Below are 25,028 nucleotides of genomic sequence, written 5' to 3'. Positions count from 1 at the left end.
AAAAACGGCACGGACTTCCGCCTTGTATCACCTTTCATTAAAGAGTATAAAAGTATGAAAATACTGCAAATACTGATGCAAATACTGCCCATTGTGTAGTTATGATTGTCTTTAGGCTTGCCATCCTTCCACTTGCAAGTGGTAAGTGATATGCGCTGGGATCACACACACAGCGGCTCAGTCCTGAGTCACAGCTTGTTCACTTCACTCGTGTGCTCTGTGAGCTGCGCAGGGCCGGAGTGCGCACCCTCCAGAGGGCACTCGCTGTTCAGGGCGGAGTGATTTGGAGCGCAGGATGCCTGCGGAGCCGAGCGTATCCGTGTATTGGTATTGCTGTGTGCACGCAAATCGTGTATTGGTGTTGCTGTGTGCACGCTAATTGTTTTAAAAACGTTAATCTGATGATCCGCTGATACGGTCTAATGTAAACATGGGCTAAGATTTCTGTCTCCAGACTCTTTTTCCACGCATACTCACTACAGTATTTTTCACTCTGACTTAAGTATTCATTTCCCTATTTTAATTTACTTTTAAAATCATCAACTACACACAACAGAGCGACCTGGCACCCTGCCCCTAATCCCTTGCAAAATCCTTTGCCCTGTTGCTGTTTTGCTGCCTCTGGCGAAGCTTTGGCTGAGCTCAAGTCCCAGCTCTAATAGTAACAGTTCGCCACTGCAGAACAGCGTGTTTTTAGGAAATAAACTTCTCAGTGATGAAAAGAAACTGCAGAAATTATGTTGTGTTCTTATTGGAGCTGGAATACAAGTATAAAAAAATTGATCAGTAGCTAGCTATTAAATTTTACATGCAGTAGAAGTATAAACACGTTAGACGGTAAATTATCCAGAACGCTGAATTTTTTTTAGTCAGTCAGTCCCCCCCCCCCCCCCCCCCCCCCCCCCATGGTTCCTGAACTTTAAGGTACTGCACACTTGTATGTTTTTTGAGTTGTAAACTAAATGATATGACTGTATGGTGATGAAACACATCAATGCTGGTATTAATATTGACAAAATTACTATTTAAAAAAAAAAACAGGATTTTATGCGTTGAAAAGGGCTGAAAATGCCATCTACTGGGTAAAATAATCCCGAAACTTTCAAGGCTGATGGCTAATGTAGAGTCGACTGTTTGGTACTTCACTACGTAATTAAATTTTTTATTTAAAAAAATAAAATAAAATTTAATGCCTTCTAATTAGAGGTGGGGGTGGTGCACCGCCTCCAGCCCTAATAAACAGAAAAGCTGCATTATTCATTTGCTCACACTTTCATTCAGGCTACACAAAGCTTAAAGCAGATACACAGAACCTTTTATTTTTAAATAAATTTGAGTGGATAGTATCTCCATCCTTGACTCTTGTATGCTGCATAAATGGAAATAAAAATATATATTTTTGAGAGTTAAAATCGACCACAAAGTTGGCATTCGAGCTGCCCCACTGAGCCAGCCAGCCCTGAGCGTGTGACGTCACAGTGGTAATCGGTTTTAAGGCCGAGTGCTTTGACAGCTATAGACCAAAGTCATATAAATAAAAAATTTATGGTGAAAGTAAGAAATCCCGTTACCAACTTGCTCAACTAAGACTGATTTCACTTCACTGATTGTGGGTTGACTCTCATTAAAACAGGATAGGTGTTCTAACTTATGCGACATACATGTACATGCATGCATTTTCACTGATAAAACGTAAAAGGCTCATTAAATAATCAGATGAACTGAGACAATCACATTCTGAAGCAAATTAAATAATCTTATAGTGGTAACTTAAACACACAATACAAGTTACATTTATTAATCTAATGTAAGTAGGTATATGTTGGTGTTGTTGTTGTTGTTGTTTTTTTAATCCAAATGAGAGTCGGAGCTTATCCGTCTGTGTTCTCGATTCTTGAAGGCCGATCTTGTGGCCGATTTGTTTTGAAACAATGTGGCTTTCAGTTGTTCGTTCAGTTCTCTATTCATTCACTTCTTCCATGTAAGGGTGAGATGGCAGCAATATCCAGTTTAGAAATCAGACGGCTGGTCCACGCTTTCTCCATTCTCTCCATTACTGAGTACTCCGCCATTATTGCTCAGCTCAGGCAATTACTAAAACCCGGGATGGAACGGGGACGTCACCGGTTTTAGCAACAACCGCGGAGAGGTCATTGCCCGAGTGATATGTCACATCCCGTTCCATCCTGGGTTTTAGCAACAACCCTCGGCTCACTCCTCGGTAATTGAACTTTCCTTTAAAAAATAAAAATAAAATAAATAAATAAATACTTTCCTTTTCTTGTTTTCTTTTCCTTTAATTGTTGATACTGCGCACTCTTTCAATACGGGCTTATAGCCAACGCTCCTCAACAGATCAGAGGTTTCGTACGAGTCTTCAGTAAAATGTGCAGAGCAGAGGAGAGACCACTTCGTCGGCACCCAATGTGCCCGTGAACTTCTCGCAAAACGTGTCCAAGTCTTTGCAGTTTGAACATTCTTGGGCCATGAATACAATGTAAATCCACCTTCTGTCGTGTTGCTGCACCAGCCAGCAACACATCTACATAGCATGGCGATAAATTAGCTCAAAACGGAGGATCGGAGTTGCAGTCAGCTCTGTGCTTTAGTATAGCGGAAATGGCGATGAGGCCGATAGACTTCCTGCTGTGACGTTACGGACGTCAAGGTCATTCACTCAGACCGCTACCTGTATAAATCACTTTAATCGTAAAAATTACTATATTAGATTTATTGTTAATGCTTAAAACTATTCCTGTGCCATTCTTGAGGTCTCAAGGCATTTATAAATGAAAGTGAGGCCATGGCTCTGCGTATACGCTTTAATGTTCTGTCCTTTTGTGTCGTTTTTGCTTTGATTGGCCTGAGAACACGTCCATCTACTTTTAGTTTCTCATTCTCTTCAATTTTATTAAACGTGACTGTATTTTATGTGCGTTTCTCAATCACTGCCGATGACGTGTCTGAAAAACATCAGCATCCCATATAGAGACAGAGATAGAAATCTAGAGGGCGGGTCACTCGGTGTAATCATCTGACATGACTCGTTGATAGGCTGCATGAAGCTACAGTTTGTGCTTGAACGAAATCAGCCACAGGCTCACTCATTTCTTCATACTGGTCTAGGACTTCTGGTGGTACTGTTGCTCTTAGTTCCACACAATTCCACAATAATCCAGTTTAAGCCTCGTCACCACGATGTCCACGACTCCTCACCACCCCAGTGGCTCTGTATGTTTCTGACAAATTGAACTTCTTGCAGAACTTAAAACCAGCCCCTTTTTCAAAGCAGCTGTAGGACGATGATTGGTGTGAACACAGGCCTGTTAATCATTTGTAATTAACATTCTTAATTCTGTTTGACTTTCCTTAACAATCCTGATAAAAACAAAATGCAACTAAGACATTTGATCTCCTTTAGAAATATTCAGCTCGGAGAGACAAAAATGCATGCGCGTGCGCGCACACAGGCCCAGTGACTGTCAAAGAGCTGCTTCACGTTATTGATGCTGTAGGTGTGTGATTTTTATGTTTATTTCACCGAGACCTGTAGCAGGAAGACTGATGCATTTATTAGAGCTACTCTGGAACCACATACACGCTCCTGATGCACAATACACCCTCATGCAGTCTTGATAACGCATTCAAATAGATTTTGTGCTTTTTACAAGTCATAAAAGACATTCACTCAACATCCAAGTGCTTAAAGATGTAGGAACACAGTTGCCAGGCAACCAGGATATGACACTTCCACCCATAGCACACTTGCATTTTAAATGTATGAATATTACAAATATAAGGTTTATTATATTATGATTTATTTAAAAAAAAATTGGGTGCCAGGGGCGGCACGGTGGTGTAGTGGTTAGCGCTGTCGCCTCACAGCAAGAAGGTTCTGGGTTCGAGCCCCGTGGCCGGCGAGGGCCTTTCTGTGTGGAGTTTGCATGTTCTCCCCGTGTCTGCGTGGGTTTCCTCCGGGTGCTCCGGTTTCCCCCACAGTCCAAAGACATGCAGGTTAGGTTAACTGGTGACTCTAAATTGACCGTAGGTGTGAATGTGAGTGTGAATGGTTGTCTGTGTCTATGTGTCAGCCCTGTGATGACCTGGCGACTTGTCCAGGGTGTACCCCGCCTTTCGCCCGTAGTCAGCTGGGATAGGCTCCAGCTTGCCTGCGACTCTGTAGAACAGGATAAAGCGGCTACAGATAATGAAATGAGATGAGAATTGGGTGCCAGTAGCTACGGTGTTGTTTATAATTTATTTTATTGATTTGTATTGTTTTTGCAAACTTTTCAAGGCTTTATCAGATTTGCACATCTCTGCATGTCTGAATCAGGCTCCAGTCTCATGTGTAACATAAACAGTCTTGTCTGTACTAAAGAAGCAATGATGTAAACTCCTCAAAATCTGTTTTTGTTTTGTTTGTTTTCTCTCCCCTCCTTCCCTTTTCCTCAGAATATAGATATCACTAATTTTAGCAGCAGCTGGAATGACGGTCTGGCTTTTTGTGCTGTGTTGCATACATACCTGCCAGCTCACATCCCCTACCAGGAGCTCAACAGCCAGGACAAGGTGTCGTCTTTAGCCGCGCCTCTCTCTCGCACGCGCGCGCGCATACTCTCTCTCGCTCACACACACTCACTCTCGCTCACACACACTCACACACTCTCTCTCTCTCTCACTGACACACTCTCTCTCGCTCGCACTCTCTCTCGCTCGCACACACGCTCGCTCGCACACACTCTCTCTCGCTCACACACACTCTCGCTCACACACACTCTCTCTCTCTCACTGACACACTCTCTCTCGCTCGCACACTCTCTCGCTCACACTCTCTCTCTCACTGACACTCTCTCTCTCTCTCACTGACACTCTCTCTCTCTCTCTCTCTCTCTCTCTCACTGACACACTCTCGCTCACACACACACACTCTCACACACTCTCTCACTGACACTCTCTCTCTCTCTCACTGACACTCTCTCTCGCGCTCACACTCTCTCTCTCACACACACTCTCTCACACTTCCTGTTTTGCTGTATTTGATAAATGTGTGTTTTGTGTGTTTCTCAGAGAAGAAATTTCACACTGGCTTTCCAGGCAGCGGAAAGTGTAGGGATCAAATCTACACTTGTGAGTTCATTTTACATGAATCCTTCACACTTTTTTTTTTTTTTTTTTTACACAATCTCCATTTTTCAGGAATAAAAAGTGTTTTGCTTTCTCCCCCCCCCCCCCCCATATATTTTATTTACACCTTCTATTTACTCATTCCAGTTTACAGAAAAGTTTTAATATTTTAATCGATCAGGTTTATGTTCATTTTAACTTTATTCATGAAATCTACAGGGCATCCCAAAAGTCTAGATCCCTATGCAGTTATTTATTTAAATTCCAAATATTACAAGAAATGCTCAGATTGATGGCCTTGTCAGAACACTGAACATTTCTTAACGTATCAAAACTGATGTGACACTAGATAAGTAGGAAAAGCAAATAAATACTTGCCAATGGGTCCAGACTTTTTTGGGACACCCTGTATTTATTAACAATATTTAAAACTACAGTGAATCCTTTTTGCACACAGACCATGTGTTACTCCTCATGTGTTAAGGTTATTTTAATTTGGGGGGGGGAACCCACACTGATGTTCTGAGTGGTGCCGCAGAAAAGCATCAGCCCTACCATTGAGAGATCGTACGTTTGAATCCTGACAATGCTCTAGTCATCTATGGTTGGGGGAGATGTGGGAGCAAAAATGGCTGTGCTTTCTGAGTGGGAAGGAAGGTACAACCCCGATTCCAAAGAAGTTGGGACGCTGTGTAAACTGGAAATAAAAATAGAATGTGAGAATTTGCAAATCATTGAAACCCTCCATTTCATTGAAAAGGGTATAAAAACAACATATCAAATGTTGAAACCGAATTTTTTGTTTTTGAAAAATATATGCTCATTTTGAATTTAGTTCCAGCTACACGTTTCAGAAAAGTTGGGACAGGGGCAACAAAAGACTGAAAAAGTTGTGTAATACTAAAAAAAAAACCCCTAATTTTGGTTAATTGGCAGCAGGTCAGTAACATGATTTGGGTCTAAAAAGAGCATCCCAGAGAGGTTAGCCGACTTCACGTGTCTCAGAGGAAGTATGAGGAAGCATGTTAGCCCTTCAGCCTCCCTGATTGGTCACTGTCATATGATAGTTGGCTGAGAGTTGTCTATTGACCAATTTGGGTAAACAACCACAAAAAAGGAGAAGAAACTATATTGATGTATACAGTAGAGGTGTACATTTCATCTGAATTCATGACATTGACGTTTGTTCCTTTCTATAATTCCACCCCTTAACCCTGGCCTAACCCTAATTTTTGTTACACTCACTCACTCACTATCCATTTTGAGTCAGTTGACATTTCAGATGTGTGTATGACTAGCAGTCTTCAGCAGAGCTCTCCATTCAGCACGGTCTTAAGTTGCCTCCTCTGCGATATTCCGTAGCTTCAAATCAGCACGGACAGATTCTTAACAGCTTTTTCGAGATCGGCCATGGTTGTTCGATCCTTCAACTTCCGGCGTAGTACATCTGTTGATCCAAGAATTACTGCGTTGGATGTGTCCAGACCAACGGAGACAATTGCATCTAAGGACAGTGTCAAGGCAACAGAGGTTCAGCATCTGCAGAAGAGAAGATGTGCTAATTCATATTCCTGTTTTGACATTGCACATCCATAAAAGCATGGCTCTTTCATTACGCTCAAGCCGTTTTTGGTCATCTCTTCAGAGTGCCCAACATTCAGAACTGTATAACTTCTCACACTCCACTTCTCATCAACAACATGGACATGGAGGTGGTCAATAGCACCAAGTTCCTGGGGGTGCACATCACGGACAACTTCACCTGGCCTGTGAACACCGCGTCACTGGGCAAGAAGGCACAGCAACGTCTGCACTTCCTGTGTAGGATGAGAAGAGCCCACCTGCCCCTGCCCATCCTCACTACATTCTACAGGCGCACCATAGAGAGCGTTCTAACCAGCTGCATCTCTGTGTGGTCTGGAGGCTGCAGTGCCTCTGACTGGAAGAATGTGAGGATAGCGGTGAGGACAGCAGAGAAAATCATTGGGACTTCTCTTCCCTCCATTCAGGACATTGCACCAAGGTGTTGCATGTCTCGAGCCAGAAACAACATCAGTGACCCCTCACACCCTCATTATGGACTGTTCTCCCCTTTGGCCTCTGGAAAGAGGTTCCGCAGCATTAGGTGCAGGACCACCAGGTTCTGTAACAGCTTTTTCCTCCAGGCCACCAGACTGCTGAAGTCCAAACCCAAACTCTAAACTTCTATGTATAACTTGAACATTTCCTAATTCCACAGGTCACTTTATACTATTGCAATTTTATAATATTTTTGCTGCTGCATAATTTAAGTTAATACACTTCATATTTATTTCTGTGCTGAGCCAAATTGCAACGAAATTTCGTTCGGTGTACACTTGTTGCATACTGAATGACAATAAAGGTTGTCTAAGAGGCTGTCCACACGGCAACGGATTCAGGTGAATCTGATAAAATTGTTTATCGTTTCGGCCTGGCGTCCACACGGCACCAGCGTTTTGGGTGCCCCAAAACGAGAACGGGTTCCAGAGTGGAAAAATCTGGCAACGGCGCCGTTGCGAAGTCGTCTGGATGAGTAGAACGGATTTGTTTACAATGACGTCACAACCACATGACTAGAACAAGCAGCACTCTCGCTGTTTTGTATGAACCACTGCGTTGCATTCACTTTTGTATACAACTTTTCTTTTAAATAAACAAGTAACTGAACCATTTCTTGAATTTCTATTTTTTTATTGGATAAGACTGCTTTTCAAAATGTTCACACACAATATAAAAAGTTATATAAATTATATCTCATCTCATTATCTCTAGCCGCTTTATCCTGTTCTACAGGGTTGCAGGCAAGCTGGAGCCTATCCCAGCTGACTACGGGCGAAAGGCGGGGTACACCCTGGACAAGTCGCCAGGTCATCACAGGGCTGACACATAGACACAGACAACCATTCACACTCACATTCACACCTACGGTCAATTTAGAGTCACCAGTTAACCTAACCTGCATGTCTTCAGACTGTGGGGGAAACCGGAGCACCCGGAGGAAACCCACGCGGACACGGGGAGAACATGCAAACTCCGCACAGAAAGGCCCTCGCCGGCCACGGGGCTCGAACCCGGACCTTCTTGCTGTGAGGCGACAGCGCTAGCCACTACACCACCGTGCCGCCCATATAAATTATATAAAAATGCTTTTCAAAATGTTCACACACAATAAGAAAATTAAGTTATATAAAACTATACACACTAATAAAACTAATTTGTACACACAGAAGGCACGATTTCTTCGCGTAGTTGCAGCCATCTTCTTCTTGTTGTTGTGTGCTTATTCCTGTGAGTGCTTCACGCCGGGTAGAAGAAGGGGTTTATGCGCATGCGTCCTACTTCTTCTATTGTTCTGGTGTCTCCGATGGGACCGTCTTACAGCACACGTAGAGGTGTGGCATGTGTATTGCATCATTTTCAGCAAGCGTTGCGTTGCCATATGTACCTGATATTTTACTGATCCGTTGCCCATGTGGACGCGATATTTTTTTTTTTTTAAATAAAATCTCATTGCCGTTGTCGTGTGGATGTAGCCTAAAGGCCTCTGCATGCTCTTGCGACAAGGCTTTCGCAGATAGCTTTTCGCAGACAGTTGTAATTTATTGTTGAGCGGGGATAATAGGCATGCGCGATGTTATTCACCAGCACAACGCAAGGGGGCGCGAAGTCGCGAGGAGTAGTTGGTGGGTGTGGTTAGTGGAGTGTTTATTCTCCGGTTACTTATAATGACTAGAACTTTTTTTTTTTTTATAATGACTAGAACTGGAGTCGTATAGATGTACGTACTTCCTCAATCAACCGCTCTTCATGCTGCTCCATCTTCGCTCGTGTTTTTAAAAATGCCGGTCGTGAAAACAAACCAAACCGGGAAAGTAGGGAAGCGGAAGTGCGTGTACAGCGGATGTAGAGTGGACCAATCAGAGCCCTCTTGTCTGCAGCGCTGTCTGCGAGGCTTCTGTGGTGGTCACAATTTTTGGGAGGTGCGCGCAGAGCGTCTGCGAAGGTGGGGGGGCTACGCAGACACTGTCTGCGACACCGTCTGCGAGGACTGGGTTGTCAGCATAAATTGGCCTTAAGTCTGACATGGTGCTATGCACACAGCTGCTAAATAGTTGACCACGGGTATGAAGTGAGACAGCTTTGCAGGTTAACAATGGCAGCAGCTCTTTAAACTTTCCCTAAGCAGAACGAATTCTGATAATCGTTGCTAGTTCACAACCACCTCCTGGGCAGATACCATCACCAAGGTATACGAAGCTATCGACGCCCTCTAGTTTGCTACCTGCCAGCATTACCTCACTGCATGGTCTTGCGTCAATCGGCCGAGCTCCTCCGAGACAACGCTGACACCTTGTTATTTTATAACATTTCATGTAAATTTATAGGTCATAGAAATGTTAGATTTTACTTTTAGACCATGGGACAGATAACTATATAATTAATTCTGGACATTTTTTCCAACATACCTAAGCTTTCACTTAAGTGTCCTTTGTACTTTTACCACTGCAGGTCTGTGTTAATGCGCTCTCTCTCTCTCTCTCTCAGGACATCAGTGAGATGGTCCACACAGAGAGACCTGATTGGCAGAGTGTGATGACATACGTCACTTCCATCTATAAGTATTTTGAGACCTGACTCGGAACCATGTCTCTCTCTCGTTCATCTCCATGTACTAAAGTGCTATGTTACGTAGACACGGAGTCACACTCCAGCTGAAGGGACTGCTTTTTCAGTCACAGCTATGCAGGTTTACTTGTTATGTCACTCATCATAAGCTACTGTTCCTCTTTAAAACAGGCAGCGTTGTGTAGCTTCTTAATTTAATGGCAGGCCATAACAATAAAACTGTTAATTTAATTCTAATCAGTAATATGTGCTGGTTAAACGCCTAATAGCGGAGTGGTATTTTAACGAGTCCCTCACCTTCCCCCGTCTCAGCGTTTTGTATGTTAATGTGAAGGAGTTTCAGGTGAGTAGAACTGAAAAGACTGAAACTCAGCAGTTTTGTGCGTTTATTCAAGCTCCACTGATGATCACTCGCTCACTTGGTGCCTAAGAAGTGCTGAATGCATTCTCATGGAGATGACGAGGCCAAGTTCTCCAGCACGTTCCTCTTAGGACTGCTTAAAAAGCACACGATAGGATTGTATGCTGAAGGAAAAATGTGAATTTACTCCACACACTCAGAAGATTTTTAAGCTCAACTATCGGCTCACTCTGACGTCGTCACTGCACTGCGTTAAATACTGTATTATAAAGAAATAATTTCGAACCAGTTGTTTTGCCGTATGAAATATCTTTGAATTAAAAGATTTGTTGCCTTTAACAGCCACATAATGTTTTTATTGTATATTAAAGAATTAAGTGCATTTATTTTAAGTTTTCCTGATGTTTCAGTTATCTTTAAAAATTAAAAAAAAAAAAACTAAATAAAAAGGCACAATCAATACTTTATTCCTTAAGATAGTGCCCCCCGCCCCCCCAAAAAAGCTGCTCTCATGTTAAAACGTCCTGTTTCACTACAAATCCTCTTACAGGATCAGCTGCTGTTTAGACCAACATCATTAATTTGGCCAGTTAAACAGCTGCTGAAAACTAATGTAAACTACATTTATTTTATAAAATAATCTGTACTTATTCAAAAAGTCATGTCAGAATTTTAATTTCTGCGGTGAATGTTGTTTAGATTGTGTTGTATAGATTTTTATTTTTTCAGCTCCATTCACTCGTCCTTTCAAATCAAGCAGCTTCTGTCAAGTATTGACCAAGTTTTCCTCTTCATTTCGAAAGTAGGGATGCTCTGGATGTTTTATTTGCTTTGTCATCAGTATCATTTACAAGATATTTATGTGAACCTCTTAATTTTTTTTTTCAACATTCCTGAACGTCTGAGTCTAATGCCAATAAATCATTACTCTGACCATCACTGGCTCCATTGTCCTGAGTGAGAGCAAAGCTGCACCACCCCAGGTCACTCCACACACACACGCCACACACTCTCTCCTCTCTATCACACACACTATACACAAATATCCAGCAGGTTGGCATTAACTACGGTGTGTGTGTGTGTGAAACCAAGGACACACAAGTAAAACATGAGCTCATTCCCCACATAAGCAAGTGATGTTTTCTTACTGAACTATATTTAACTTGGACCTGAAAGGTAAAATCACATTAATAGCTGGACAACGGTGACGTCATAGATTTTATTTAATAAGGAAGTCACATTTTTACCTCCCGTGTGTGGGTGGGGGTCTCAGTGAACACTGTGCTGCCACCAACCTGTTTCATTTTTTTTCTTTTTTTTTTAAACCTGTAGTCACACAAATTTTGATATTTTTTGTCTGATTTTGTGCTGTAAAAATGATCCTTTATTTTTAAATATTATAGTAGTATACAGTATATTCACACAAGTCAGTTGTAAATTGTGTAATATGTAATGCATGGTAAACATTTAAATGGACACGATCTACTTTTGTACATCAAAGCACCACAAATGAATGATCATTTAGTTTAATTGTTGGTTTGAGCTTAATGTATTGTGACGTCACTCTTGGCTACAGACTTGCACTGAAATGTCTCATCTCATTATCTGTAGCCGCTTTATCCTGTTCTACAGGGTCGCAGGCAAGCTGGAGCCTATCCCAGCTGACTACGGGCGAAAGGCGGGGTACACCCTGGACAAGTCGCCAGGTCATCACAGGGCTGACACATAGACACAGACAACCATTCACACTCACATTCACACCTACGGTCAATTTAGAGTCACCAGTTAACCTAACCTGCATGTCTTTGGGCTGTGGGGGAAACCGGAGCACCTGGAGGAAACCCACACAGACACGGGGAGAACATGCAAACTCCGCACAGAAAGGCCCTCGCCGGCCACGGGACTCGAACCCGGACCTTCTTGCTGTGAGGCGACAGCGCTAACCACTACACCACCGTGCTGCCCGAAATGTTCATTATAATATTTCAAACTCTAAACCAGCACAGATTCCCGTTGTTACCACTGATTAAATTTAATTTTACCCTATTAGGGGAAAATAAAAGTTAGACTGCCTTACAGATTTTTCAAGTCTAGGTCATAAAAAGAATTTCCCCCAACACCCAATTATTTATTTTTGTTTAGTGGACCAAAAGCTACTGAATTCGAATCACAGACTTCCAATTTTATTCTTTTTTTTCCCCCTATTAGAACAATTAATGAATTTAGGGCCACATGTGGCTCTAAATTCTCCGCTATTTTTTCCTGCTTCACCATGACGCAATTCAAGATACTACATCTATCACGTGGTGGGCTTTCCCTGTTTGCACAAGGCATTTTGGGATACAAATTTGAAACGTGAGAGAAAACTGGAGGATGCAAGTGTGTGAATGAAACTTGAAAGACTGACTACAGTAACAAAGCGAGAAGAAAAGACATGTTGTGAAGGAAAGGAAACGCAGGACCAAAGTAATAAATCTCGGTGGTCAGCGAGCACCTCTGTGTGATCAGCTGTTTGTTTAGCGACAGAATGATGTAACTGTCAGCACACGGTCAAAGGTAAACCTGTAGATGGCAGTAATGCAATACTGGATGCCAGCTGCTGTAAAACCCAAAAGAAGAAGGAAAAGAAGGTAAACCTGCACATGCGCACATGGACTTCCTCTGTCTGCTTGACTGCGTGACGTGAGCGATTTCATGCACATTGTTTGCTCGGGAATCCCCTCAAATTAAATAACTTCCCAGCCACAGAATGGCCTGATATTTTGTGAGATATTACAGAAATAAACATGCATCACAATGACCACATTTCAGAGGGAACTAAATTTCATCGATTTTATGAAATCGAAAGGCCGTCTCGCTTTAAGTTCCATGTATTCAGGGGCATCATGGCTCGGGTGGATGCCGTGCCGTGGGTCTGGGGACCCGGGTTCGGTTCCGGCCCGTCTCTCGCTCTCCCGCTCGTTTCCTGTCTCTGCGCTGTCCTATCCAATGGAGCTGAAAAAGCCCAAAAAAATATCTTTAAAAAAAGTTCCATGTATTCAGATTGGTGCTTGAAGAAGCAGCAGCAGCTTTGCTTAATTGGGGAAAAATATGTTTAAAAAAACATTAATAATGAACAAAATACAATGCTCCAGTGCGTTTGGAGAAATTGAATGACCTTTCAAATGTAGGCAACATTATGTACAGGTTTAAAATGAAAATGACCAAAACTAAAGTAGCAACTAAAAAATAAAATGGAAACAAACCAAATTAAACTTGCTTTGCAAATTATGTTTAGAATATTGGCGAATAATGTTTCTTGGCTTAAGTGAGTCATTGAAACCTTTGGAAAATCACCCAAAGATGTTATCAGGAGCAGTTCATCAGGATGCTCACATTCCCCACCCCACTGGGTCTCGGTATCGACTCTCAGTACTGAGAGGACGATTAAGCAGCAATATAAGAGAGTACAGTCTTAATGACTGATGATGAACAGTGAGGAAGATCCAGTGAGGTCATTTGGTTGCACAATATCATCACTAAATAGGAGCAAATCATGAAACTCAACACTAAAGTACCCAGGGTTCAGGCACATCGGCTATGTGCCAAACTGCATGCTGATAAAACAGGAAATGTCTCAGTTACAGTCATGAGGCAAAGCAGTTTTACTCCGAAAAAGTGTTTCAGTACAATACAGTACTCTATAGCCCAGAGCTGTAAGAGTCGCCCCTCTATACTTCACTTCGCTGTGCGTCCTGCAGCTGCGCTCCAAACCGCACACTAGGGCACTAATCACCCTGCTGTGATCAGGGGTTAAATAAATAAAGGCAAACAGGTTACTGATTATTGCTAATGCTTCATCCAATTCCAGCTCTTCTTTTGTGTTTCAAGGTTTGCCCTAAGGAAGCCTATTTCCACTTCTTGGGGGGGAACAAACAGTTGCAGAGTTAGTATGTCATAACGTGTCTTATAATTATGACATTTTATCACAAGTTTATGATCTCCAGAGTATTTAAAAAAAAATTATATTTGAGATATAAATATCCCAGAAACTACATAGTCTAGGCAAATTAAACTGTGGTGGGTTTCCCAAAAGCCTCTTAACACTAAGAGCATCTTAACTAGGAGAGGAGAGAGAGTGTTCATTGTGCTGCTCGCGCGACCCTTTAACGATGCTCTTTGTGCTACGATGCTTTTGGGAAACTCGGCACTGAACAGGCTTAATGTTGAGTAATCTCATCTCATTATCTCTAGCCGCTTTATCCTGTCCTACAGGGTCGCAGGCAAGCTGGAGCCTATCCCAGCTGACTACGGGCGAAAGGCGGGGTACACCCTGGACAAGTCGCCAGGTCATCACAGGGCTGACACATAGACACAGACAACCATTCACACTCACATTCACACCTACGGTCAATTTAGAGTCACCAGTTAACCTAACCTGCATGTCTTTGGACTGTGGGGGAAACCGGAGCACCTGGAGGAAACCCACGCGGACACGGGGAGAACATGCAAACTTCACACAGAAAGGCCCTCGCCGGCCACGGGGCTCAAACCCGGACCTTCTTGCTGTGAGGCGACAGTGCTAACCACTACACCACCGTGCCGCCCCTCCTCAAAATTTGAATGAGAAATTCAAAAGGTATGTGGATTCCATGAACGATTTCACACATTTTCAATATTCGCAAACCTGCTCAACCATCTCTTCTGATGCTGGTGGTCATCCAAATCCTTTTGCCCTGCACACACAGCCTTCCTCTTTGAACTTTTAGTGCCGTGTCCAAATCTGCATTGCAGTTGGTGCAGTTTTAGAGAATTCTCTCATAGACGCACGCTGCACAGTCTTGTTCGACTGTATTCGAGCGTACTCTAACACACAAAAAGCCTTTTCTTGTCCAACGAATGGCATTTCTATACCTAAAAAGGTAAAACCAAAAAGCATTAAGCATAAAATTTTGACCTGTTTCCATACAGTACATGCTGTTAAAATTTGAGGTCAGTTGAACGAGAATTGGCAAAGTTATTCAATTGTGAAATGATATCAGATTTTTTGAAACACCCTGTACTATGTCAGCATTATGATTTATATCAAAACAATGACTTACTATTTCATAATAATGAGAACATTTTCTCAAAACATTTTATCAGTGACTTATGTGATACTAGTAATCTTATAAATCATAATGATAATAAACTGTTGTATATTTCAGTATGATGAGATGGCGAGTCACAATTATGAATTACTAAGTAATTACAGTGAGATAGGATCTCATTATTATGAGACTGAAAATCACAAGTATATGAGAGAACCTTATCATGAGATAGAAAGTCATGATAAAATGATCTCATTATTATGAGAAACCTGGTGGTGGAAACGGGTTTTGATATTTGCCACTTTTTATTGTATTTATATTTATTTTAAAAGCACATGGAAAGCAGTGCGCCGTGAAAACAACCACTGGGGACACAAACTAGAGTGGCGGCTATAATTATCGACACCTTTTCTGATTTACCAATAAAAAAACAGTTTTACAAAGGTGAGTTTCAGTTGCAACAGTTATTATTGGTTAATTAATCAACCGGAAGACCCCCCTCGCCCTTTGATCTTGTCATTTGATGACACAGCTCGTTACCTGAGATGGAATTTTTTTAGCACGATCAGCAATTTGAGGAAAACCTGGACGTTATCATCGCAGGTAAGCATGGTGGAAAGATCATGGACATGTTTTTACTTCTCAAATTCACCGATATTTCATGATATTCCTGTCGAAACCTACTTTGTTTCTTACTCTTTCATTTGACAGTCGCCATTTTGTATCTAAACGTGCGTTTGAGAAATCACATGAGGTGTCGATAATAGTGATCACTTTCACCGGTGTCCACCATTGTCGACACCCTGTGGAGTAAATGTCACTTAATAACTGTTATGTATCGATCTTTGTGCAACATTGTTGAAGTAGATGAAGTACTTTAAAAGTGATGTGATTTATAATATTTTTTTCTGATTCATAACAGAATGGAATGTTTATAGAGTATTTGGAATCCTAGTCCAATAAATAGTATTAGACCAGAATTAAATTCCTAGCATAAAAAAATGCACGCTTGAAATATTGAGATTTTTCTATTCCATTCAGAATTTTTTTTTTTGCAGTTTGTTGTGAATATCTACCGCATGTTACAATATCAGGAGACATTTTATATTTTGGTTCGAGGAATGCCATGTGACCTTTGACCTGGAGTTTCATGCGGTTACAATGTCAGTTCCCTGTTGACATTTATTGGTAAACTACAAAACTAGAAATTAATACAAACAACAATGAATGATTAACAAAATGTGATCTATGAAAACACGTACAAAGTGGAACAAAAAGATTTTCTGACACGGGTTAAACATTATCAGTTCATTAGTTTACAAACATTAGAATTACTTCCGAATTTACATAAACACTGACATCGATATACAGGGTTAGTCAAAATTATATTAACACTTAAATGGTAGAAACCATTTATTCGCAAGATGATTTACAGGACGGTCTCAACCTGTTCGCCATCGTGTTTAACACAAAAAAAAAACAGCGAGCAACAGTACCACTTAAAGCCTGGACAGACATTTCATGGGGAATAGATGATACCACAGTCCTTATTCTGTCCTTGAGGTCACTGATATCACAAACTTTCCTACTATACATGCGCTCCTTCACCAGACCTCATAACCAGAAATCACAGAACATCAAATCAGGGGAGTGTGGAGGCCATGGCAATGGTCCACCACAACCTATCCATCGACCTGGAAATGTGAGGTCGAGATATGGCCCATGGCATACGTCTATCTGCAGGAGAAAAATAATCCATTAGTGTTAACATAATTTCGACTAAACCTGTATTTCTATAAAAGATATCTCATTATCTCTAGCCGCTTTATCCTGTTCTACAGGGTCGCAGGAGCCTATCCCAGCTGACTACGGGCGAAAGGCGGGGTACACCCTGGACAAGTCGCCAGGTCATCACAGGGCTGACACTTAGACAACCATTCACATTCACACCTACGGTCAATTTAGAGTCACCAGTTAACCTAACCTGCATGTCTTTGGACTGTGGGGGAAACCGGAGCACCCAGAGGAAACCCACGTGGACACGGGGAGAACATGCAAACTCCACACAGAAAGGCCCTCGCCGGCCACAGGGCTCGAACCCAGGACCTTCTTGCTGTGAGGCGACAGCGCTAACCACTACACCACCATGCCGCCCTATAAAAGATATTTTGTACTAAATATAAGTCTATGTAAAACAATTTTTTAAATAAAAAACTGTTTTGTTAACTTAATACCACATACCGAATATTTTTTTTAAATAAATAATCATCTCGATGTCAATAATTGTGGAACAGTGTCACATGATCTGATATGCTAAGTAATCTGGTATCAATTCATTTTTTTTCCAGTGGAAGTGTGAGTAATTATTCATGCTCAATTTACGTATTGAAAGTTTTTTCGACTTTTGCAACGGCCAAAAGATCGTAATGGCGGAGTACTCAGTATGGAGAAAATGGAGAATGAGTGGACCAGCCGTCTGATTTTTGCGCTGGATATGCTTGCCTTAGCAGCAATATCTTGCCCTTACGTGGAAGAAGCAAATGAACGAACAACTGAAAGTCAGATTGTTTCAAAACAATCGGCCACAAGATCGGCCTTCAAGAACCGAGAACACAGATGGGTAAGATGCGACTCTCATTTGGATACAAAACAACAAAAACAACACTCGTTGTTTACCTGCATTTAGATTAAGGCATGTAACTTGTATTGTGTGTTTAAGTTACCGGTATAAGATAATTTAATTTGCTTCAGAATGTGATTGTCTCAGTTCATCTGATTATTTAATTAGCCTTTTATGTTTTATCATTGAAAATGCATGCATGTACGTTGCACAAGTTATAACACCTATCCTGTTTTAATGAGAGTCAACCCACAATCAGTAAAGTCAAATCAGTCTTAGTTGAGCAAGTTGGTAACGGTATTTCTTACCCATGTATCATCTGTAGCCGCTTATCCTGTTCTACAGGGTCGCAGGCAAGCTGGAGTCTATCCCAGCTGAATATGAGTGAGAGGCGGGGTACACCCTGGACAAGTCGCCAGGTTATCGGAGGGCTGACACACACATAGAGACAAACAACCATTCACACTCACGGTCAATTTAGAGCCACCAATTAGCGTAACCTGCATGTCTTTGGAGGAAACCCACACAGACATGGGGAGAACATACAAACTCCACACAGAAAGGCCCTCGCCGGTCGCTGGGCTCAAACCCAGAACCTTCCTGCTGTGAGACGACAGTGCTAACCACTACACCACCGTGCCACCCCACGGTATTTCTTACTTTCATCATAAATCTTTATTTATATGACTTTGGTCGATAGCTGTCAAAGGCCTTGGCCTTAAAACCAGTTACCGCAGTGACATCATGCACTCAGGGCTGGCTGGCACAGCGGGGCAGCTCGGATGTCAACTTTGTGGTCGATTTTAACTCCATCTATTATCTGTAGCCACTTATCCTGTCCTACAGTGTCGCTGGAGCCTATCCCAGCTGAATATGGGCGAGAGGTGGGATACACCCTGGACAAGTCGCCAGGTCATCGCAGGGCTGACACTCAACCCACAATCAGTGAAGTCAAATCAGTCTTAGTGGAGCAAGTTGGTAACAGTATTTCTTACCCATCCATTACCTGTAGCTGCTTATCCTGTTCTACAGGGTTGCAGGCAAGCTGGAGCCTATCCTAGCTGAATATGGGCAAGAGGCGGGGTACACCCTGGACAAGTCGCCAGGTCATCACAGGGAGACAGAGGAAACTCACACGGACAGCATGCAAACACCACACAGAAAGGCCCTTACCGGCCTTGAACCCAGGACCTTCTTGCTGTGAGGCGACAGTGCTAACCACTACACCACCATGCCGCCCCAAATTTAACTCTCAGAAATATATTTGTTTTATTCCCATTTATGCCACATGCAAGAGTCAAGGATGGAGATACTATCCAGTCAGAAATGTATTGAAAAATAAAGGCGGCACGGTGGTGTAGTGGTTAGCGCTATCGCCTCACAGCAAGAAGGTCCGGGTTCGAGCCCCGTGGCCGGTGATGGCCTTTCTGTGCGGAGTTTGCATGTTCTCCCCGTGTCCGCGTGGGTTTCCTCCGGGTGCTCCGGTTTCCCCCACAGTCCAAAGACATGCAGGTTAGGTTAACTGGTGACTCTAAATTGACCGTAGGTGTGAATGTGAGTGTGAATGGTTGTTTGTCTCTGTGTCAGCCCTGTGATGACCTGGCGACTTGTCCAGGGTGTACCCCGCCTTTCACCCGTAGTCAGCTGGGATAGGCTCCAGCTTGCCTGCGACCCTGTAGAACAGGATAAAGCGGCTAGAGATGATGAGATGAGATGAATAAAGGTGGCACGGTGGTGTAGTGGTTAGCGCTGTTGCCTCACAGCAAGAAGGTCCGGGTTCGAGCCCCGTGGCCGGCGAGGGCCTTTCTGTGTGGAGTTTGCATGTTCTCCCCGTGTCCGTGTGGGTTTCCTCCGGGTGCTCCAGTTTCCCCCACAGTCCAAAGACATGCAGGTTAGGTTAACTGGTGACTCTAAATTGACCGTAGGTGTGAATGTGAGTGTGAATGGTTGTTTGTCTCTGTGTCAGCCCTGTGATGACCTGGCGACTTGTCCAGGGTGTACCCCGCCTTTCGCCCATAGTCAGCTGGGATAGGCTCCAGCTTGCCTGTGACCCTGTAGAACAGGATAAAGCGGATAGAGATAATGAGATGAGATGAGATGAGATGAGATGAGATACTTATGGTGAACTATTAGAGTGAATGAGCTGAAAATGTTCCACATTAGGACAGTTCACTCTAATATAGCCTGCAGTAGGGTAGTAGTCGATGCGATTTGGGACACAACCTCTGAGATACAGCTTCTGGAACACACACACACACACTCACACACACACTCAGTCACACGCAAAGGCGCGCGAACGTCGAAGTTCACGCCACATGGGGTTGTGGTCGAAGCAGAACTCCGGATGAACTCGATGTAACGCAGCGTTATGGATTTATACCCGCTGGGGATGTTGGATGAACTTGAACAGTTTCCGTTCGCAGACTTTTTTATTTACTGGAGAAAACTCGGAACAACTTCTCTGCTCCTGTTGTGGACACCGAGGTGAGGAAGTGTGTTTATTCTTCAATAAGCTACACTCAGGATGCTTTATTCCCCCCATCAGGTTTAATTCTCAGAGAGGATGACAGTACTGTGTAGTTTCTGTTTGGGATGTTCAGCTGATGAAGTGGACTTGGGGAAAGAAAGAAAGAAAGAAAGAAAGAAAGAAAGAAAGAAAGAAGTGAAGTAGCTCTACATAGAGAAAAGAAGCTTTTTTAATTCTAGACCTACATCTAGATTCTATTCAATTCTATTCTAGACCTAGTCCTGTACAAAAGTCTCAGGCACATGGAAAGAAATACTGCAGACCTAAAAATGACTTCAAAAAAATAATGAAATGAAATGTTCCAACATTTAAAAAAAAATACTGTAATCAGTAAGCCATAATAAATATCACAGAGTCAATATTTGGTATGAGATGACCCTTTGCTTTAAAAAAAAAAAAGTAGTCTTGGATACAATGAGTGCAGTTTGATAAGGAAATGAGCTGTAGGTTTTACTGAGCATCTTACAGAACCAGCCCCGGTTCTTCTGGACACTTTGTCAGACTCGCTTCTTAATTTCGCACCCAAACCCAGCAGCCTTCATTCTGTTTTCTTTTTTAATCTGAAAAAATGGTCTCTTATGTAATATGGTGCTCAGATACAAACCGTTTTTGTACTGACTTGATAATGTAGAAGTCCATCCATCCATTATCTCTAGCCGCTTATCCTGTTCTACAGGGTCGCAGGCAAGCTGGAGCCTATCCACGAGAGGCGGGGTACACCCTGGACAAGTCGCCAGGTCATCACAGGGCTGACACACAGACACAGACACCCATTCACACTCACATTCACACCTACGGTCAATTTAGAGTCACCAGTTAACCTAACCTGCATGTCTTTGGACTGTGGGGGAAGCTAGTACTAGTACTACTAGTACTAAGGTCTAAAGGTAACCTATTAATTAATCATGAACCTAATACACTTTTGTTTAAGTGTACTTTGAAATGTAATTAACTTTAATTAGACTTAATCACTGAGCTAATATGTTCGAAAGACACAAAATAACAGTTCGAGACATCCATCCATCCATTATCTGTAGCCGCTTATCCTGTTCTACAGGGTCGCAGGGAAGCTGGAGCCTATCCCAGCTGACTATGGGTGAGAGGCGGGGTACACCCTGGACAAGTCGCCAGGTCATCACAGGGCTGACACATAGACACAGACAACCATTCACACTCACATTCACACCTACGGTCAATTTAGAGTCACCAGTTAACCTAACCTGCATGTCTTTGGACTGTGGGGGAAACCGGAGCACCCGGAGGAAACCCACGCGGACACGGGGAGAACATGCAAACTCCACACAGAAAGGCCCTCGCCGGCCACGGGGCTCAAACCCGGACCTTCTTGATGTGAGGTGACAGTGCTAATCAATACACCACCGTGCCGCCTAATATAGAAGTCATAAAATAGAAATCTATAACAAAGTTTGTATGAAAAAAATAGGGTGCCTAAGACTTTTGCACAGTACTGTATGTGGACCTCTTTATTTGTAATGGGTCCTTTTACTACTACTACTAACAACAACAATAATACACTCCTTGGGGTTGAAACCCTTTACAAAAAAGTTTCTTCATTCAGCTCGTTTAAGGGTCACAATTACATCTGAAGCTGTTGTGGCATGACATTCACTTCACCAGGTAAACTAAAAATGATGCACTGAGGTATAAAAGGTGCCTCTGGAAGATCTCACCCCACTATGGTGCAGGTCAGTACTTTTTGAGTCAAAGACAAGAAGGATAAAGAGAGCCAGGCAGGTTATGAGACACGAGTCCTAAAGACAGACTGTTGAGGAGTTCCGCAGCCGAGCGGCCGAATGCGGAGGCTGCAAAATTCAGACAGATGGATGCTGAGCAACAGAAAAGGTCCTTTTGAGCTCAGGTTCTCAAACGTTATGCAGCCAGAGATGAAAAGAAAATCCAAGAGCCTCTTGTGACCACAGCACAGATTTAATTTTAAAAATCAAATGAAATCTAAATTAAGAATGAAAAATGTACCATCATCATATTAACGTATTGAAACCATTAGCTATTTTTAGTTTTTTTATTCCTGAACTTTCCACTCATTCCATCCATCCATCCATCCATTATCTGTAACCACTTATCCTGTACAGGGTCGCAGGCAAGCTGGAGCCTATCCCAGCTGACTATGGGCAAGAGGCGGGGTACACCCTGGACAAGTCGCCAGGTTATCACAGGGCTGACACAGAGACAAACAACCATTCACACTCACATTCACACCTACGGTCAATTTAGAGCCACCAATTAGCCTAACCTGCATGTCTTTGGACTGCAGGGGAAACCAGAGCAAACCCACACAGATACGGGGAGAACATGCAAACTCCACACAGAAAGGCCCCTGTCAGTCACTGGGCTCGAACCCAGAACCTTCTTGCTGTGCGGCGACAGTGCTAACCACTACACCACCGTGCCGCCCCACTCATTCCAATGTAGAATTAAAACACTGTTTCCCATATCAACATCTCTTCCTGGTTTTAATTTTCAAATTTCAGTTCGACTGAAGTTAACACTAAAGTTATACACATTTTGTAGTTATTTTAGAGTTTTAGATTAACACCTGGGGCGGCACGGTGGTGTAGTGGTTAGCGCTGTTGCCTCACAGCAAGAAGGTCTTGGGTTCGAGCCCCGGGGCCGGCGAGGGCCTTTCTGTGTGGAGTTTGCATGTTGTCCGCGTGGGTTTCCTCCGGGTGCTCCGGTTTCCCCCACAGTCCAAAGACATGCAGGTTAGGTTAACTGGTGACTCTGGATCAAACATGATTACGTTAAGTCCAAAATTTGTCCACCATTTTGAAAGAAATAGTCTCGCTCGAAATGAAATGTCTGTAGTCATTCCTAAAGCAGGAAGTGGTTCGAATGATAATAATGTTCCATTTTGAATTTACATGTGTAACTTTTTTGTACACAATCGCTACTTACTTCCACTGTTGTTTATTTGAAATGCACATAAATTTGTTAGCTACATGAGCTCTATGGCTCCAGTGCATTAAAGAAGCAAACTAAACATGTCCCAGCTGATCGAATGCATTTGGGGTAAAGAAAGATTGTGGATGTTTTACTTTTTGTCCAAACTTTTCCTTCAAGGTTTTTTTTTTTTTTAAGAGAATGTAGAATCTGGGTTAATCTCAAAATTGGCCTGAGTGCTGAATTTCAGACTTGAGCCGAAAATTAGAGGTCAGATAAGGTTGTCGTGTTACAGTTCATCTGAAAGTGTGTGTGTGTGTGTGTGTGTGTGTGTGTGACTCATAAATGTCACAACCATCATCGTGCCATATTTATCTCTTGTGGTCATTTTGATTGACAGATCTGTGCGTTGGTGCTTACTTAATAAATGTTCACTCAGTTATCAGAACAAAACAGAAGGAAAAAATGCATCCATTGACCAGTTTAAGAGAAAACGATGCATCTCCGATCTACACTGTCAGTCAGAAGCCAGTGAATATGCATCTCTTATGAACACATTGTGCACTTTAGTGTATTTTTAATGTATTTAACTAATATGAGTGTATTACATACAATATAGTGTAATAAATGTATACATAAAGTTTACTGCTTCATATACAACCTATGTCGTAATTCTGCACTTGCTTTGGATGAAATTGGGACAAAATATACACTTGTAAGCAATTTCTTGACACACTTTTCCTGGTTAACAAGTTGTTGGCTTGTTATTTCAGGAGCCATTTCAGTAAACCACATTTAAAGACACATGTAACGTACCGCTCAGTTAAATCAATCCATTTTAATTCAACTTGACTCCTATTACAACTTTTTAACCATAGGCATTGTCATAAAACAGCTGTATAGAAATCTGGATGTAGATTTTGATTTCTAATGAATAAGACAGAGATAACAGCAAAGAGGAACAACTACCTGAGATGATCTCAGGAAGAAACCTGGAGAGGAACCTGAATCAGAAGGAAACTCATGCTCTTCTGAGTGACACCAGATCGCCTGAATATAAATTATTACAGTGTGCAGCTGCAGAAGAGTACAGATAAACGGTATTAAGTGCATTAAAAGGACGTTCAGTATGAGCAGAGTGTGAATAAGAGTCCTGGGATTAGTGCAGGACAGGATTTATCATGATAGCAGTTCTTATGTACAAGTCTAAAATATCCACATGAGATTTTCCACTGAAGCAAGAGTGAGACTTAACAGATACAGTACATATATATTATATAGAGAGAGGATATTATACAGTTGTGCAAAAGATGTGACATTTATCTTCGAGTGGTGAATGTATGTATCACGAGTGAGCGAAGTGAACGAGTGAAAATATTTTCAACACAAGAAGATAAACTTCATATCTTCATGCCACTGTGTACTGTTCTGTATATTTTATAGACACAATCACAAAAAAAAATACGCAAGTTAATCAAAAGAATTTTAATTTTGAACCGGTTTGCTATTTTGACAACGTACGTCTAGTCAGCGGGAAAACACTGGGAGTGACGTCATCGGAGTGAAATATAGGGAAATATGTCACTCAGTTCTGTGATATGTATTTTGTATGAGAAGTTTTTCAACACGCGAAGATAAACATATCGTCAAGCCAACGTGTGATGTTCTTTTTATTATATAGACACATTCACAAGCAAAAAGTACCCACATTTATCTAAACAATTCATCGATTTCCTCACGAGTGATATATAGAGAAAT

The 25,028-nt window shown here is 42.2% G+C and overlaps 2 protein-coding genes across 8 annotated transcripts in view; both read left to right on the top strand.

Moving 5' to 3' along the window:
• The window catches only part of specc1lb (sperm antigen with calponin homology and coiled-coil domains 1-like b), a 106,232-nt gene extending 95,164 nt beyond the window's left edge, over positions 1 to 11,068 (top strand). For all 7 annotated transcript variants that reach the window (XM_060936002.1, XM_060936003.1, XM_060936004.1 and 4 more), the window contains 3 exons: positions 4,456 to 4,572; positions 5,071 to 5,130; positions 9,694 to 11,068. In XM_060936002.1, coding sequence (XP_060791985.1) covers positions 4,456 to 4,572; positions 5,071 to 5,130; positions 9,694 to 9,783 — 267 coding nt within the window. In that variant the 3' untranslated portion in view covers positions 9,784 to 11,068. The remainder of the gene's footprint in view (positions 1 to 4,455; positions 4,573 to 5,070; positions 5,131 to 9,693) is intronic.
• A 9,038-nt stretch (positions 11,069 to 20,106) lies between these two features.
• The window catches only part of adora2ab (adenosine A2a receptor b), a 36,537-nt gene continuing 31,615 nt past the window's right edge, over positions 20,107 to 25,028 (top strand). The window contains exon 1 of the mRNA XM_060935078.1: positions 20,107 to 20,308. The gene's annotated coding sequence lies outside the window, so the exon portion shown is untranslated. The remainder of the gene's footprint in view (positions 20,309 to 25,028) is intronic.

This window comes from Neoarius graeffei, chromosome 12 (assembly GCF_027579695.1).
Source record: "Neoarius graeffei isolate fNeoGra1 chromosome 12, fNeoGra1.pri, whole genome shotgun sequence".
Classification (NCBI taxonomy): Eukaryota; Metazoa; Chordata; class Actinopteri; order Siluriformes; family Ariidae; genus Neoarius; species Neoarius graeffei.
This window is presented reverse-complemented; position numbering and strand designations above follow the sequence as displayed.